The sequence below is a fragment of the Diabrotica undecimpunctata genome, chromosome 5 (genome assembly GCF_040954645.1).
Source record: "Diabrotica undecimpunctata isolate CICGRU chromosome 5, icDiaUnde3, whole genome shotgun sequence".
Lineage (NCBI taxonomy): Eukaryota > Metazoa > Arthropoda > Insecta > Coleoptera > Chrysomelidae > Diabrotica > Diabrotica undecimpunctata.
The window spans coordinates 138714296-138731180 of record NC_092807.1 but is presented as its reverse complement, the minus strand read 5'-3'; the positions used below and the strand labels follow the sequence as shown (position 1 = coordinate 138731180).

The 16885-nt window shown below is 34.8% G+C and overlaps 1 protein-coding gene across 1 annotated transcript in view; it reads right to left on the bottom strand.

The window, feature by feature from the left end:
- alpha-Man-IIb (alpha-Mannosidase class II b) overlaps positions 1 to 16885 on the bottom strand; it is a 219654-nt gene that overhangs the window by 86612 nt on the left and 116157 nt on the right. Inside the window, exon 5 of the mRNA XM_072532813.1 lies at positions 13613 to 13919. Coding sequence (XP_072388914.1) covers positions 13613 to 13919 — 307 coding nt within the window. The remainder of the gene's footprint in view (positions 1 to 13612; positions 13920 to 16885) is intronic.

Below are 16885 nucleotides of genomic sequence, written 5' to 3'. Positions count from 1 at the left end.
ATTTATTAGATAAAAGCATTTTTGTATTAAATATTTTGAACATGTAAGCAGTGATTTTTACTTACCAAACTAATTTTTATTTGGTAAGTTAACAAAAATTGTTTTTTCTTTTTAGTTCAACCTTGTAAGTATTTTGTCTTTTTTAGCTCTTGATAATAATTGTAAACACAATTGAAAGCTCGAGAATAAAAAAAATAGTTAACCAATAGCCCTATTATTGACTCCAACCCATCCAAAACAGTTATATATATATATATATATATATATATATATATATATATATATATATATATATATATATATATATATATAAGATGTTATTCTATGTACCATATTTGAATTTGGGCATACGCAATAAATAGCGTGACAAAATTTAATTTTAAAAGAACACGTTATCGAATTTTATATCATAATATGCTTAGAATAAATTTACAGTTCACTCCTCTCTATAAGCCAATAGCTACGAAATCACCGGAAATTGACAATTGAAATCCGTATATGCAAAATTCACAACGTACAGACTAATTATTCATTATCTTTTAAATTCGTTAACAAACGGTCTCAATCAATGGTAATTAAACCATTAGCTTGATTAACTGCAGTTCGTTGTGTATTATTTCTAATTTAAATGACCGGAACTTCAAATGCGAATAAAGAATCAACATATCGCAATAATAATTGTTATTTCCATTTGCTTTTTTAAACTTATGTATAGGCAAATACTACTGTAATAGGTAAGTACAGAATATCTTTAACATATTTTCTTCTCTGCAGTTTACTTTGTATTTTACTATTAGGTACTTAGGGTAAAGTAGCTGAAATTGTACCAGCACAAATATTGTACCACCGTTGTATTTATAATACAACGGTGGTACAATAGAGGCCACACAGCTTGTAACCCCAAGCTATCAGTCTCAATAAGATTGAGAACACTAAAGTGTTATGTGTGGTCTCTATTACTATATGGCTGTGAGACCTGAACATTAAAGCAGTATGACGTCAACAAATTAAATTCATTTGAATTGTGGATGTATCGCCGAATGCTAAGAATAAGCTGGACCAGCAGAACTACGAATGAAGAAGTACTCATCATCATCCAGCCTCAAGAGTCCACTGCTGAACATAGGCCTCTTCCTCATGTTTCCAACCCCGTCTATCTTGCGCCGCTCTCATCCAGTTTTTATTGAGTTTTCTTAAATCGTCAGTCCATCTTGTAGGTGGTCGACCGACGCTTCTTTTGTCTTCCCTTGGCCTCCATTCCAATAACCTCTTTGTCCATCGCCCATCTGTCATTCTGGCTATGTGTCCTGCCCATCTCCATTTTAGTCTGGCTATCTTCTCGATGATGTCAGTCACTCCGGTTCTTCTCCTGATGTCTTCGTTGGTTATTCTGTCTGAAGAAGTACTGAGAGCAATGAACACACGCCCTCATCTGGTCAATACTATCAAAATTAGAAAGACGTCATATCTAGGACACATAATGCGCCACAGGGAATTTGAGCAGCTCCAGGTAATATTAGAAGGCAAGATTGAAGGTAAAAGGGGCATAGGACGAAAGAAAAAATCTTGGCTACGAAGCATCAGAGATTGGACCCACACAAAAGGAAATGAATTAATTTATCAAGCCCAGAATAGAGGGAAATTTGCCATATTGATCGCCAACCTCAACAGAGAAGGCACTTAGGAGGAGGTTGTATTTATCCTTTATGAGGAAGCCAGAGCGCTCTTATGTCGTTTAATGGATTTAGTTACTACCTAGAGTTGGGTACTGAAGTTTTACAACGTTCACATTTATCGATTTTGTTTTATCAATTTTTTGTACTTCATGGTGTTTCGGTATAGTTTTCTAGTTCCATACGTAAGGTTACAACATCTGTAAAGGTATGTGCAAACCATTTTGATTCATAAATACAAGAAAAGCATGTATTTAGTTGTATAAAACTAAGTTGCTTCTTTTTGCCGGACCATTTTTATGTTAGTAATCCTAGTTTATTTACATAAAGTGCAAGTTTCCCATGTTGTACAACGCCGAGTTGCCTATATTGTACCGGTACAATTTTAGATACCATTGGGCATTTAAGACCTACTTGTTTTCAAAAATAAATAAATAACGCCTACCGTTTTTGTGTGTTTGATGCCCAAAGTAAAATATGAGACTTGGAATGTGAACGATATGAGCCGGGCTCGTCAAACATTTCGTAATGGACACATGTAATTAAATAAATTCCGCAGGTAGTATGGAGTCTCTAAGCCTATCTTGCTCCGTCACTTAAGAGGACCAATGTCAAGGCAAATAAAGAAACAAAGGCTTTTGGCCGAGGCAGTGTGTTACCAACAGCAGTGGGGAAGGAGCTAGTTAATCACATTTTGAAACCGGAGACGTTGATGTTTGGCGTTGCATTTCAAATCGTCGAGAGAAATCAAATACCACATAATTTTAATAAAGAATCCCAAATAGCAGGAAAGAAGTGGTTTTATGCTTTCAAAGCTCGTCATAAGGATATAATCTCACTAAAAGAACCTCAAGCAACGTCCATGATGCGCACAAAAGGAACGTATTTTTCGACCTTCTGGAAAAAATTGTTGACGAGAATAATATTGATGCAGCTTGCATATTTAACGTTGACGAAACTTGTGTCAGCACGGTGCAGAACAAATGCCAAAAGGTTCTCCTACAAAAAGGTAAAAGGCAAGTTGGGCCAGTGTCCAGTGGAGAACTTAGAGTCAACACGACAGTTGTTTGCTGTGCGAGTGCTTCAGGAATTTACCTTTGTAAAATGGCTTCAATCTTTGAGCCTTTCAAAGGCTACTACACTCAATCAGTTAAAAAGTGGCTTCGTTCTAACCCTGGATTACGTGTTACACAACTTTACGTAGCTGGATTGATTTCTGAAGCTTATGGGAGAGCAGCAAGCATTGAAATTGCAGTCAATGGTTTTCGAAATAGTGGAGTTTGTTGGTCGCATGGTCTTCAAAGATCATGACTTTTGTGCGGCTGAAAATTTTAATGACCATGAAGGCAGTGAAACTCGGGAAGATGGTGAAAATGAAAAGTCTAATGAGGCAAACAAGGAACCACTTGGGTCTACAATAGGAGCTAATGTAGAGTACGAAATAATCTGGCCTGAACTACCTAGTCCTAAAGAAAGTTTAGCTACGACTACTACACCCACTAGGCCTACTAAAAACTCGTGAAGCAAGTCCAAAACTTAACATTTCAATTGATTCAACTTCGCCGATACCGAAGCCTCATCCAAAATCCAAGAGGGAACAGCACAAAAGGTAATGGTTTTATAAGAAAGAAACCAAGAAAGAAACCAACCTTTTGTAAGTCCAAGAAACTTGTAAGTGTTCCAAAAATAAAAATAGAAGGGAAAACTAGTCTTAAACGGAACAAAGAAGCTGTCAAGAAAAACTTGAAATGTGAAAATCCTACAGTCTGTTCTTCTAAATGCCGCGTCAAGCTCAAATCAGTTCAATTTGCGAAGAAAAAAGATTTGAAGACATGATCCAATACACCAAATGCCGTTCATGGAGCCACGATCTTTTGCAGGAGTCAAACCTGGAACCCAAACTTTTTTTTGCTTTGAATGTAAATAAAAATATTATGTACATTCAAACTGTATCAAATAATTTCTGATATTGGAAAATAAATTGTATTAAAACATGATTAACGGTATTCACACTAAAATTTATTTTACTATATACTGATCTCTCTATATAGGTTACTACGGTTACGTAAGTAAGGAAACCCATGGTACAATAAAGGCAACTAGTTTTCTAAATTGTACCACTTAAAACCTACCAGGAAAACATACTTTTTTAACAGTCAAATCAATGATATCAAATTACAAAAATTATCATGTGTGTAAATGTTTATTATTTATCCTAATACATCGCTCAGTTAAATATGATGTATATTATTCAAATTAAAATTCGAAATATGTTAAATGGTACAATATTGGCAACTCTCCCCTATAGGGGATGTCGGCTAAGAATGTATCATTTTTTAGATATAATGCTATCTTTATACAATCAAGTTTTGCAAATTAGAATATTTGAGCCTATTATGAGAAATGAGCAGATATATGCATGGTTCTTAAGGGCAAAGATAGAAGAATTTCTTGGTTTTGAAACCTGAGAAAATACTGGTAGCTATTCTGAATAGCTGCCAGCAAAGCACATATAGCCTCGTTAATGACAACATCTTGAACGGATAGGTACTATAAGAAGAAGAAAGAATGGGAATGAAGATGGTCTTAATATTGAAGGACGCTTTCTTCACTACTTAAGATTCGCAGATGTTATTCGCAGATATCATGTCCCACATGTTGTTATTTGGGTACAAATCAGGTGATCCATGAGGATGGGGCAAAAGATTGACACCAGCCTGTTCAAAAACTTCTATGATGATTCTCGTAATATGTGTCTTTGCATTATCCTGCTCAAAAATTGGATGTTGGAGCGCCTGAAGATCTTTCTTCTGAGGAAGATTATATGTGACCTTGAACCATAAGCGATGGCACTCCACACCATACCCCCAACAGTGCAGTGCACGTTCCGTTTGACAAAAAACTGGATTTCGTCTTTTACCACGTCATCTTCAGACCGTGGCTCAACTATCATACATTTCTAAACAGAATCGAGATAGGAGAGGGTATGCAGTACATACGTCCACCTATAGCCCTACCCTCGAATTTGTAAATTTTAGTAAGTGGGGGCTCGAACTTTCATGATCTATTTATCTGTTTTATGGTTTTAGTACTGCTGATCCGTAGTAAAATGTTGCTGCTGATGTGAGTGTATTCCCAAAAGTACGCCCGTCAGAGGGCGTAGGGATTAAAATAAGAATCGGCTATTGTTAATAAGGGTCAGAGATTGTTATATTTCCTTAATACCGGTGGGCTCAGGTAAAAGTCTTAGATTCGAACCATTTTTAGCAGCAGGCTTTATTAAAATACATATTTTATGAGCCGCCCTTGCCGTAAATTTATTTAAAATTTTGATTTATTACTCAGTCTCGATTGCGAAACAATTTTTTATTCTACACTCTATATCGCGGTGATTTGTTAAGAGATATAAGTGAAAGAAATTAGTTGGAAAATTAATACCTTCTTTAAAAACTGTAAACTACATTTTTTTCTTTATCTTTGCTAAGTTAAAAAATTCAGGTTCAATTTATATATTTTTTTAATACCAAATAGAAATATGGCACACTGTGAAATTATATACACTAAAATGGTGTTATTAATCTATTCATTGGCATAGACAAATTAATGATCTCTGTAATGTTAACCAACGACCTTGAATAAAATTATTACTTACTACAATAGGATTACGTTAATACCCATACCTGTATTATTCAATTAAGTAATTAGTACTCACGGTAGACAGTTTCAACGTTGAACGGTGTCTGAGAGGTCGATTAGATGTAAGACGATCTCCGAATTTTACTCCAAAAAGACAATCAATACTAGGTACATTAATCTAAATACATAGGTATATTGAATTTGGCTGTAGAAATGACATAGCAATTCAAATATTAGATTAATTTATTAAATTTAAAACGAATCTATGTGAATTTTGATTCAATCACGTTGGTCGACATTTTGGATGAAATTTACGAATGAAACACTAGTTTTTACTAGCGTTTCGAAAATAATTAACAACAAATAAATACAAAATATAGAACAGCCATTTATGCATAAAATGGTAGAAACTATTTTTTGCCTATCTATATAAAGGGCTAGGACGAAAAGTCACACTGTTTGTCCGGTAGGGTAACTACGTCATCTAGGAAAGAAATCTCAAGTACCAACATCTGACATTTCAATCATATTTTGTTCTTGAAACGATACGGTTGAATTATTGCTAACAATTTTGATTAATTTTTTTTATTTTCCAAGTATAGATTTACAATCTGTCCTGTTTGGACAATAATCAAATTTGATAATTATTCAAACAGAGAAACGAAACATTTTTTAACACTTCCTTGCTATAGTCCAGTATGTTTACCGGACTAGAATTTGGGTGAATTTCTGACCGCTTTATATATATATATATATATATATATATATATATATATATATATATATATATATATATATATATATATATATATATATGTACGCAGTATTAAGAACGCTGAGAAAAAGTGCAATTCAAATCCTAGAAGCAGTTAGAAAGGACATACGACAATATAACACAAAAAAGATTACAACGGTTGTCGAGGAAAATAAAAGTTTAAAGATGCTGAAGAGATGTCAAGCTCTAGGTAAAATGAATATTGTTAAGCTCGCAGATTAAGATAATTAAGGTAGTTGAAGAATTTTATACAGAATTATATAGAGAAAGGGGTAAGAAAGACGGCACCAAGTTGAGAAAAGTCCAGAATGTGGGTTCAGAGGATATCCCAAAAATAACAATCGAAGAAGTCTCAAAGTCATTAAATCGAATGAAAAACAATAAAGGAGCTGGTGATGACCAAATCGTTATTGAGGCAGTTAAAGCAGGAGGAAAGACGGTATTGTAAGCATTGACACAATTATATAACTTATGCCTTTCAAAAAAGGTTACACCATCTCAGTGGAATAAAGCTGTTATAGTAGTCATGCACAAAAGGAAGATATAACAGAGCTAAAGAACTATTGACCTATTAACTTGTTATCTCACGTTTATAAGTTGTTTATGAAGATAATAAGTAATAGGTTCACATCAAAACTAGACTTCTGTCAACCTTGCGAGCAAGTAGGATTTAGAGCTGGATACGGAACAAATGATCATTTGCAAACCATTAAGTCGTTGATTGAAAAAACCATTGAATATAATAGACCCCTGATACTTGTCTTTGTCGACTTTGAAAAAGCATTTGATACGGTCAATCAAAGTGAAATGATCCAAGCTCTAACACAATGTAGAATAGATAACCGATACATATCCCTCATCAGATACATCTATCAGCATGCTACAGCCTGTGCAAGACTTAATGAAGACACTATGACCTTTCGTATTGAAAGAGGCGTTCGGCAAGGAGACAACATGTCTCCTAAATTATTTACAACTTTGCTAGAATACGCTTGTAAAACAATAGATTGGAACGAAAAGGGCATCAATGTAGATGGAAAATTTTTAAATAACCTTAAATTTGCAGATTAAATCGTTCTTATTGCAGACAGCTTTGATCAGGCACAGATAATGCTCTAAAAACTTCATACTGCCACAAAAAGAGTTGGTCTTAAAATAAATTTTTCAAAAACACAATTTATGACAAATTTAGTCCACAACAAAAACATCTCAGTCGAAGACAAATATATTAAGCCAGTTGACTCCTATAAATACTAGGGCCATAAGATCAGAATAAGTCGAGACAACCAAACAATCGAGAAACGAAGAAAACCTCGCTTGGGCTGCATTTGGAAAGATGAAGGATATTTTTAGGTCTAAGATTCCAATGTGTCTGAAAAGAAAAGTATTTAATCAGTGTGTTTTGCCAGTGATGACCTACGGCGCAGAAACCCTAACACAGACACAAGAACAACAGTGAGTAAACTACAAGTTGAGGAAAGGACAATGGAGAGAATAATGTTAGGGATTTCTCTACATGATAGAATACCGCATGCTACTATACGCAAAAGATGAGGAGTAGCAGACGTTATTGAAAAGATAACAACACTAAAGTGGAACTGGGCAGGACATGTAGCAAGATCAGTTGATGACCGGTGGACAAAAAGAATTTTGGAATGGAGACCCCGAATACAAGCTAACAGAAATCGACCCCCAACGAGATGGACAGGTGACATAAACAGAGTGACTACAAATTGGATTCAGATGGCGCAAAATCGTACTAAGTGGAAAAGCATGCGAGAGGCCTATGTTCAGTAGTGGACGTTAGAGGCTAGTTGATGATGATGATGATATATATGTACAATAATTATTTATTTTCGTTGTTATTTACGTTTGAATAAAAGATGTAATACCGTACACCATTGTAAAATTAAAAAAAATATTGTTTTTATAAGATAAAAACATGTAAATTTTACGTATACTTATCTAAATACGTAGTTGCGCATCGCACGCCACTGATGTGACTGGATGCAAAATATTAAAAATTTATTGATATACCAAAAAGAATACATTAAATTATTGACTTAATCTTCGATATATCGAATCGATCTATAATCATTATACAGGGCAACAGCGTGTGCTACCTGATCTGGGTTCACTACAAATTATTCTTTCGTTTTGAAAAAAAAACTGTCAATCTACACCAAAAATGAGTACAATTAATTTAACAAGCAATAAGTAAATATTCGATTTATCCAGAGCACTTAAACAAAAACTTTCTTTTCATCCACAAAAAATTACACTTTTTAACTGTTTAAAATAACAAAGTCCTAAGCCGTACACCTAACGGTAGAAAGGCATAAGGACTAAGTAAGTAAGTAAGTAAAATAACAAACGACTGAATAAAAGCTACTTATATTTTCATACATATATTTAATTATTATACAGAGCAAATCAACAAAATAAAAAGGAAAAACTATGGAATTTCACGTGTCCGGTTACTTTTGCGAGTCAGTACCTACAGGCAACAACCACTGTCAAAATACATACTACTAGTAATGACATAAAAATAGAGCGTAGAGCGGGGTGTTAGACAAGGAGACTTAATGTCGCCTAAACTTGTTAATGCGGTGCTTAAACATGCTACGTAAACATGCTTTTACGAATTTGGATTGGCTGACAAAGGGAATAAAAAAAGATGGAGAATATCTAAACAACTTACGTTTCGCCGATGATATAGTCATACGTAATAGCTGAGGATCTAGGAATTGCAAGAGAGATGGTACAGGAACTTGTTATAGCTACAGAAAATGTAGGTTTAAATATAAACATCTCGAAAACAAAAATGATGACAAATTTGGTATACAGCCAGACCACCAATATTGTTGGGCAAGAAATAGAACTCGTAGGTAAATATAAATACCTAGGACATGAAATTAGGAATGGCAGAAAGAAATAACGAGAATCTTCTAATAAACGAAACCAACGTCGAACAAGTGGACAAATATGCATACCTGGGAACAATGATTAACTCCACAAATGATTACAATCAGGAGATAAAAATAAGAATAGAAAAGGCTAGAGCAAATTTCAACAAAATGAGAAGAGTTCTATGTACCAGGGATTTAAAACTGGAACTAAGAGTTAGGTTGGCGAGGTGCTATGTTTTTTCGACTTTATTTTATGGAATGGAATCTTGGACCTTGAATGCGATATCAATAAAAAAAACTGGAATCATTTGAGCTGTGGGTGTACAGAAGAATTCTGAAAATATCATGGACAGAACACGTCACAAACAAAGAGGTTCTGGGAAGGATGAACAAAGAAATGGAAATTGTAAATTCAATAAAAACAAGAAAATTAGAATATCTCGGACATATTACACGTGGAGAGAAATACACCTTGCTCCAACTGATTAGTCAGGGAAAGACCCAAGGAAAGAGAAGCATAGGGAGGCGTTTAATGTCATGGCTGCGCAACCTGAGAGAGTGGTACGGATGTACATCAAATGAACTTTTCAGAGCAGCCGTCTCAAAAGTCCGAATAGCTATGATGATTGCCGACCTCCGCCGCGGATATGGCACTTGAAGAAGAAGAAGAAGGGATAATTAGACCCATGAACTGAAGAGAAGAATCGGTCCTGGGTGGGCAGTATATGGAAAACTGAGAAAAATTTTTTAAAAGTGAGCTGCCCACATGCCTGGAGAGAAAAGTATTTGATTAGTGCGTCCTGCCAGTGTTGATATACGGAGCATAAACACTTACCTTAACAAAAGCCTCGGTTACCAAGCTGATGGCCACACAGAGAAGAATTGAGCAATCCAGATTAGGAATGCGGGACAAAATAAAAAACGAAGAGATCAGGAGAAGAACCAAGGTGACTAACGTCATCGAAGGGATAGCCAGACTAAAATGGTGATGGGCAGGACACATAGCCAGAATGACAGATGGGCGATGGACAAAGAGGTTATTGGAATGGACACTAAGGGAAGACAAGAGAAGAGGCCTATGTTCAGCAGTGAAATTTTGAGACTGGATGATGATGACAGGGTGATTGATTAGTTTGATATAGCTCAGTAGATCCGCTAGAATAATAGATAGCAATAAAAGTTAATAACAAAAATTGTAGTCATAGATAATATATCACAATGTGACATCAACCATATTCTTTTTAAGTGCGATAAACATAGGTATGAAACAGATCAGCTGTATTCAAAACTATCAGAACTTAAAATTCAGACTCCCATAAACATCACCCATTTACTCTCCTTAGATAGTAGAGAAGTATACGAACTAATATGTAACTTTTTATTTAAAGTTGGTTACATTATTTAAAAACTAATATCTTACATTACAATTCTGTGGCTAAAGGACTAGTTTCCAAGCCAACTCACCAAACACACACACACACACACACACACACACACACACACACACACACACACACACACACAAAATTGTAGTCAACTTTGATGTTTATATTACAAAATTAGTTAGGATGTTATAGAGTTGTATATCATAGTGGCAGACCAAGATTTCATTCAAGTAATTTCTCGCCATTAAAGCATAATTGGGTGTTGCACCATCCTGCTGGAACCAGACAGTTTCATGCGGTAGGGTCGGATCTATTGGATTGGGATATAAGTTAGCCAACTGAGGAAGAACATCGTCTCAGCATGATTAAATATTTTTCCGCTGTCAAATTACCATCTATAAATATAGGACCAATAATATGATCTCCTATAATACCTGCCTAAACATTCAACATTTAAGGATACTGTGTGTGTCTTACGCATCCAATGAGGATTCTCCGCTGACCAATATCTACAGTTTTGTCGGTTTACCTCTCCGTTCAATGTAAATGTTGATTCATCAGAAAAAAGAATTGTGCCAAGAGCTATTTCATTTGTGTTAATTTTATCCATCATTCTTACGCAGAAATCCATTCTACGATCTGGATCGTCTTCTGTTAGCTCCTGCACAAAAGTCAATTTATATGGATGAAGTTTTTCTTCATGGAGACACCTTAGGACAGCTGTGTGACTCACATTATTTTGACGTGCAATTTGACGTGAACTTGACGTTGGATCCTCTGCGACACTTAACAAAATATCCACTTTCACCTCATCTTTAACGAAGTTCGGTTTTATTTTTAATGGTTTGACATGTCCAAGTTCTCTGAATTGTGCATAAATTTTAGATACAGTACCTTGTGCAATATTAGACAACTAAGGATACCTCTGATTAAATAAGTTTGCTACTTCAATTTGACTTCTACAATTCTCCCCGTAACCGATCATCATTAAAATCTCAATTCGGTGGATCTCAGTTAAATATTTCATTTTTATTTCTTCAAGAAATTAGCTTTTAATTAGGAATTTATTATTTTAATGTAAAATGTCAACACACCAACAACTGATTGATAACAATCCGCATTATTTACCGATTTAGTTTAATTAGCAGACTATCTAGACAGTTTTTACCTATTCATGACAAAAAATGTTAACACGGTTACTAAACAAAAATTTTCCCTAATATACTGACACTGAGAGTAGAAGTGTATTGTCTATATTTAGCTAATTTAAAATAATACCATAACACGTGATAAATTATTAATTTCAAAATTTTACCTTGTATTATTCATTATAGACCCTACATCATATAGTTCGTTGAAATCAGGTTGTTAAGAATCTTTTAAAAACATAAAAATATACAGGGTGTTTCATTAAAAATAAGGATTATGGATTATGCCAGACTTGCGTGGATCACCCTGTACATTTAAATTTATGTTTAAAAGGCGCACATTTAAATTTAAAAGTTAACGTGTCCCAGAGTTTTTTATTATTTTCTATAATAAGGACACAAACAATTTTATTCCATAAGTGGTTTCCACACCGTATAATATTTCCTATGTCTAAATTTATTAGTTTTTGAGATATTTTCATTTTTCAAAGCAAATTATTAATTAGATGTTTAAATTTCTACAAATTTTAAGTAAGCCATGACTGAATTGTCTAAAACTGACAGTTCACCATTACTGATTTTTTAATTTTTTTTATTTATCGTATGGCATACAATAAGAACACATAATTAAAAATCAATATAAAAGGTTACATGGAGTATTACAAACGTACTCGTTTTTAGTGTAGATTGACAGCTTTTTTCAAAACGAAAAGTGTTTTTAAAACCAAAGAATAATTTGTAGTGAGGCCAGATCAAGTAGCACACGCTGTTGCTCTTTATAATGAATAGCGATCCATTCGATATATCGAAGATATACTTGGCGTTCCGCAAAGCACAAACTGGTTCTCACTCTGTACCTAGACCTGTACAAGGAACAAACGCCATGGAAGATCGGTTTCTTAGAATTCAAGTGCTTCGAGAGCGGAATGTTACTGCTACAGCTTTGACCAGGAAGCTGGTAGATGTTCATGGTACAGTAGTTTCACCTGACACTGTACGTCGAAAATTAAGAGAACAAAACTTCTCATCTTATGTACCTGCTAAAGGCCCTTTATTAGACACAGCTCACCGAAGACACTTCAAACTCATAGAACACTTGAAAATATCTCGTGTTCAAGCAAATTGGGACATGGATGATTGGAGAAACGTTCGGTTTACAGACGAATCTTGTTTTACGAGATATTCACCTGATGGTCGCCAAAAAGTGTGGAGACGTCCTGGTGAACTCCATGCCCAATGTTGCTTAACTCCTAGAGTAAAGTTTATAGGTGGATACATAACGGTATGAGGCGGCATTTATTTGGAAGCACATACAGATCTTGTTATGTAGGGGCAGGTGGCCTTAATGCTGATAAGTATATTAGGGAATGTATAGAACATGTGTTACCTTATAGGCATTTTGTAGGTGCCACTTTTCTCTTAATGCTGGATAATGCTCGCTCGTACATAGCCAGGATAACAATGCAATACTTTACGGATGTTGGTACCTATTCAGTTACTAGCCTGACCACCTACAACTCCAGACCTTAACCAGATAGAGCATTTATGGGAAGGGAAGTTAGGCAAAATCATAACAAGTTTTCAACTGGTGGCGGTAGAACAGGCGCTAATAAACGAGTGGGAACAAATACTGCAAACCGAGATTTCTGCTTTGATCCAGTCTATGCTAGAAAGGATGAGAGCGGTTAATCGAGCTCGAGGAGGAAATACTCGATTTTAGTATCCATATTTTAGAAATATTTTATGTTTTAGTTTTCATATATTTATCTCACTATTAAGGTCTATTTCTTTTGAAAGTCTTCGCCAGACTTCTTCATTCATGATTATCTAGGTACGTTATTCTTGCTGTACTTACTTTGTGGTAAAACATGTAGATATAAAATTTAGTATTTTATTTTTAGCATTCCACAGACGTATTTGCACGGTATTAACACAATTATTTATTCACACACTGCTTCTGATCGTTAATATATGATAATGGATGGTTGACAGAACAGACCATAAGAACAGACAAATCGTGTTTTCGCAAGAAAAGGAATTAAATAAGCAATTTAAAAAAAATACTTCGTAAAATATTTTTACTCACCTTCGATTAGCTGGTCAACCATAGCATACACATGTGAATTAGCTTCGTCCGTCATAACCCATCCACCTGTAGTAATTTCTAATCTTCCAGAATGAACAAAATCTTTTAAAGCCCTTTGTTTACTGGGATGAGCCTCCTCCCACCAAGCGTTCAAAAACGAAATTTCAGACCACATAAAAGTAAGATTTTTGTATTGTTGCAATTTAGCTACCATATTGTTCATTATTTGTCTTGAAGACGAATGGAAGTAGTTCTCAAAGGTCTTCAACCAACCTGGGTCATTGTGCGAATGAGGTACTATTATAACCTGAAAAAGAAAAAAATGTGTTAAACCCTGTCAAATGCAGTAGAAAAGTAGTTTGTGTATAATATTTAAGGTCACAAAATTAATTAAAAAAGAGATTATAATGAAAGAAACAGAAGTAAATTGAAAAAGAAAGGAAACATAGATTTTTGGAATCTGTGACGGTTTTCACAGACTCCAAATTAAATCAATTCTATGAAAACCAACGGTTTCCATAGAACGGTTTAAGTTGTCTTCACGGAACGTCACTGATAGAAAGTTAAGAATTAAGGATTTGGATAATTTGTGCTGACCAAATTTTAATTTGCTAAAACGCATCGGGAATACATTTGTTGTTACAGGTGCCTCACTGGAAAGCAAGCAAGAAATTTAATTTAACCCACCCTGGGAGACTTGTAAACCCCTTAAGAATGGCATTCGGGTGTTATAATTCATTGGGGCGAGGAGGATTAACTCTTGTACTCAGAAGTCACTCCACCGCGCTCCAATGCTCCAGACCATCCCTTTCCCCCTTATAGCGCTCTGATGTGCGATAGGGGCACAACTATCAGCAAAGTGCTTGTCGTGTGGAAGTCCTAGGTACAAGAACTCAAACACGATATCCTATCCCGATCAAAGCAGATTAGCGAAAGGCGCTCTTTTCCTGCTATCTCTGGTGGCTTATCATTGAATCTGAAATTGCTTGCTCTTGCTGAATTGCCAAGTCTCCGCTTCGGGCTACGCTCAGTTCGGCGACATGGCGCTCGAGGATGTGGGCCTCTCGTGCCCAGGTTTAGGGTTTTTTGTAAATTTTTTTAGTGACTTTCGCCTTTTTGTTAATAGTCATTTATTTTGGTGGCCGAAGCCGTTTTTTAAGTTTTTTGTATTTGTTTTAAAGATGTCTGAAAAGTAATATCATTAGTCATTATAAAAATTGTCAGTGCTATATGCTTTTGTTGTTTTGGTATTTTGTACTTCCATCCATGGAACGGATCATATCTTATTATTTCTCCCAGTATCGGGCATGGGTGGTTCTCTATTTCAGCAAAACTTTGTTCTGACTTTTTCTTCCATCGTGTCTATCACCCTTACTTGTTTCAGTTCTCTGAACAGGAAACGTTCAGAAACGTATCGGGGTATATTTACCGCCTCTCTAAGGCTGTTATTATGTGCTGCTTGTATCCTCTTTTTGTTTGACTTACTTATGTGTCCCCATGCGAGAGATACATATGTTATTATTGGAAGTATGATGCTGTTAATCAGTCTTCTTTTTGTTTTTAGTCTAAATTTGCTTTTTCTACCTATGAGTCCTCTTATTGCTGCTCTGGAAAGGACAGCATATTACTGATTAACATGTAAGAAGAGCTATTACGATGTTGTGAATCGATAGTATTTTGAGTTTCTTACTAATAAATTTGGCGTGCACCTCGTACAATTACTAGATTATAAAAATATAAATGTAATCTTAGCTCAGTCGTAATTAATACTTATTCATTCAGTCACCAAATAAAATTAAAATGCGCAAAGTACCATAAAAAAACTAATAAAACAACTCCACCTATCTACAACTATGCAACAATGATGGAGAATTCGACGCCGATACGTCAAATGAACTCTCCCAACAGCTAAAGCCTTATAATTTTTATTCCCACTACGAGATGTTAAAGTAAAAGTGGAAAAAATAATAAATAAAATACATCGAACATTAATATTTTAAGTGAATTTGATGTTTATAACCTATAATGTTAAATTGATGGATATAATTTGATAATAACCCTAAAGGTAGATGCGGCATATCTGTAAAATAATAAAAACTTCGTACACAGTCGAGACTTATCGATAGGTAATACGAAAAAATTTAAAAATTTCTCGTATAAAGTACACTTTATTTCTTCTTAATATTACAAATATTTGCGACTTCAGATTCCAGTACTCGTTTCCACTTAATAACTTGTCTTAAAGGCTAGTTTCTCAGAAACAGCTCACACAAGAATACCATGTATTATGTATATAATTCCACTTTTATTTTAAAAATAGTAATAATTTGTAGTTTCTAAGAATTAAAGAGCTGGGAATAAATTTAATATTTTTAAACAATCATTCTTATAAATATTTATTAACATACGATACATCTGCAATATGTTGACGAAGTAATTTTAATAGCCGATCCAAAAACATATATACAAGCTCGGAATTCGAAGAACTTCTTCCTTCCTCTTTATAAGCAATTCTACTAGTTCATTGACGGATTATTACCTCTATGGACGGTTGTCACTCCATCTTTTGCGCCGTCGCGTCGTCCGATACTTATTTTGCCGATTAGTGACTTATGTCTTGCCATTTTGACGACAAGGGTCTTCTCCATTCTGCTTATGTGTGGTTATTTCATTCTTTTTTATTTTGTGTCCATTCATTTATACACTGTATAGTTACATTTTCTTCTAATGTCTTCACTTCTATTTCCTATAAGCTCAGGTGAGATGCCTCCAGGTCCTGGTGCTTTCTTATTTTTGATTGCTTTTATGGCCGTTCTCATTTCCCTATTTGTTATTTCTATTTCTTGTTGTGGGGATCTGCTTCGTCATCGCCTGTTTTCTTTTCCAATGAATTGTGGTCTTTGTTCTGTTAACAGTTTCTTGTAATAGTCCTTTCATTCTTTGTCCTGTATATTTCCCAATTTAATTCTTTCTTTTGAGTTTTGTTTCAATCCTCTCAGTACTTTCCATGACTCCGAAGTTCTTGTACCTCCTATGTATGTTTCAATATTTAAGCAGGTTCTTTCCCACTCTTCATTTTTTTGTTGTGTTATTTGTTTTTTCACTTCTCTATCTTTTTCTCCATATTCATTATAAACTTCATCGTTGTTTGTAGTCAGCCATTTTCTGTATAGTTGCTTATTCTTCAATTATTATTTTTGTTGGTTCATTTATTTCATAATAGTGCTCTTTATTTGTTATATGTTCTTTCTCTCCAACGGCTTCGAATGCTGC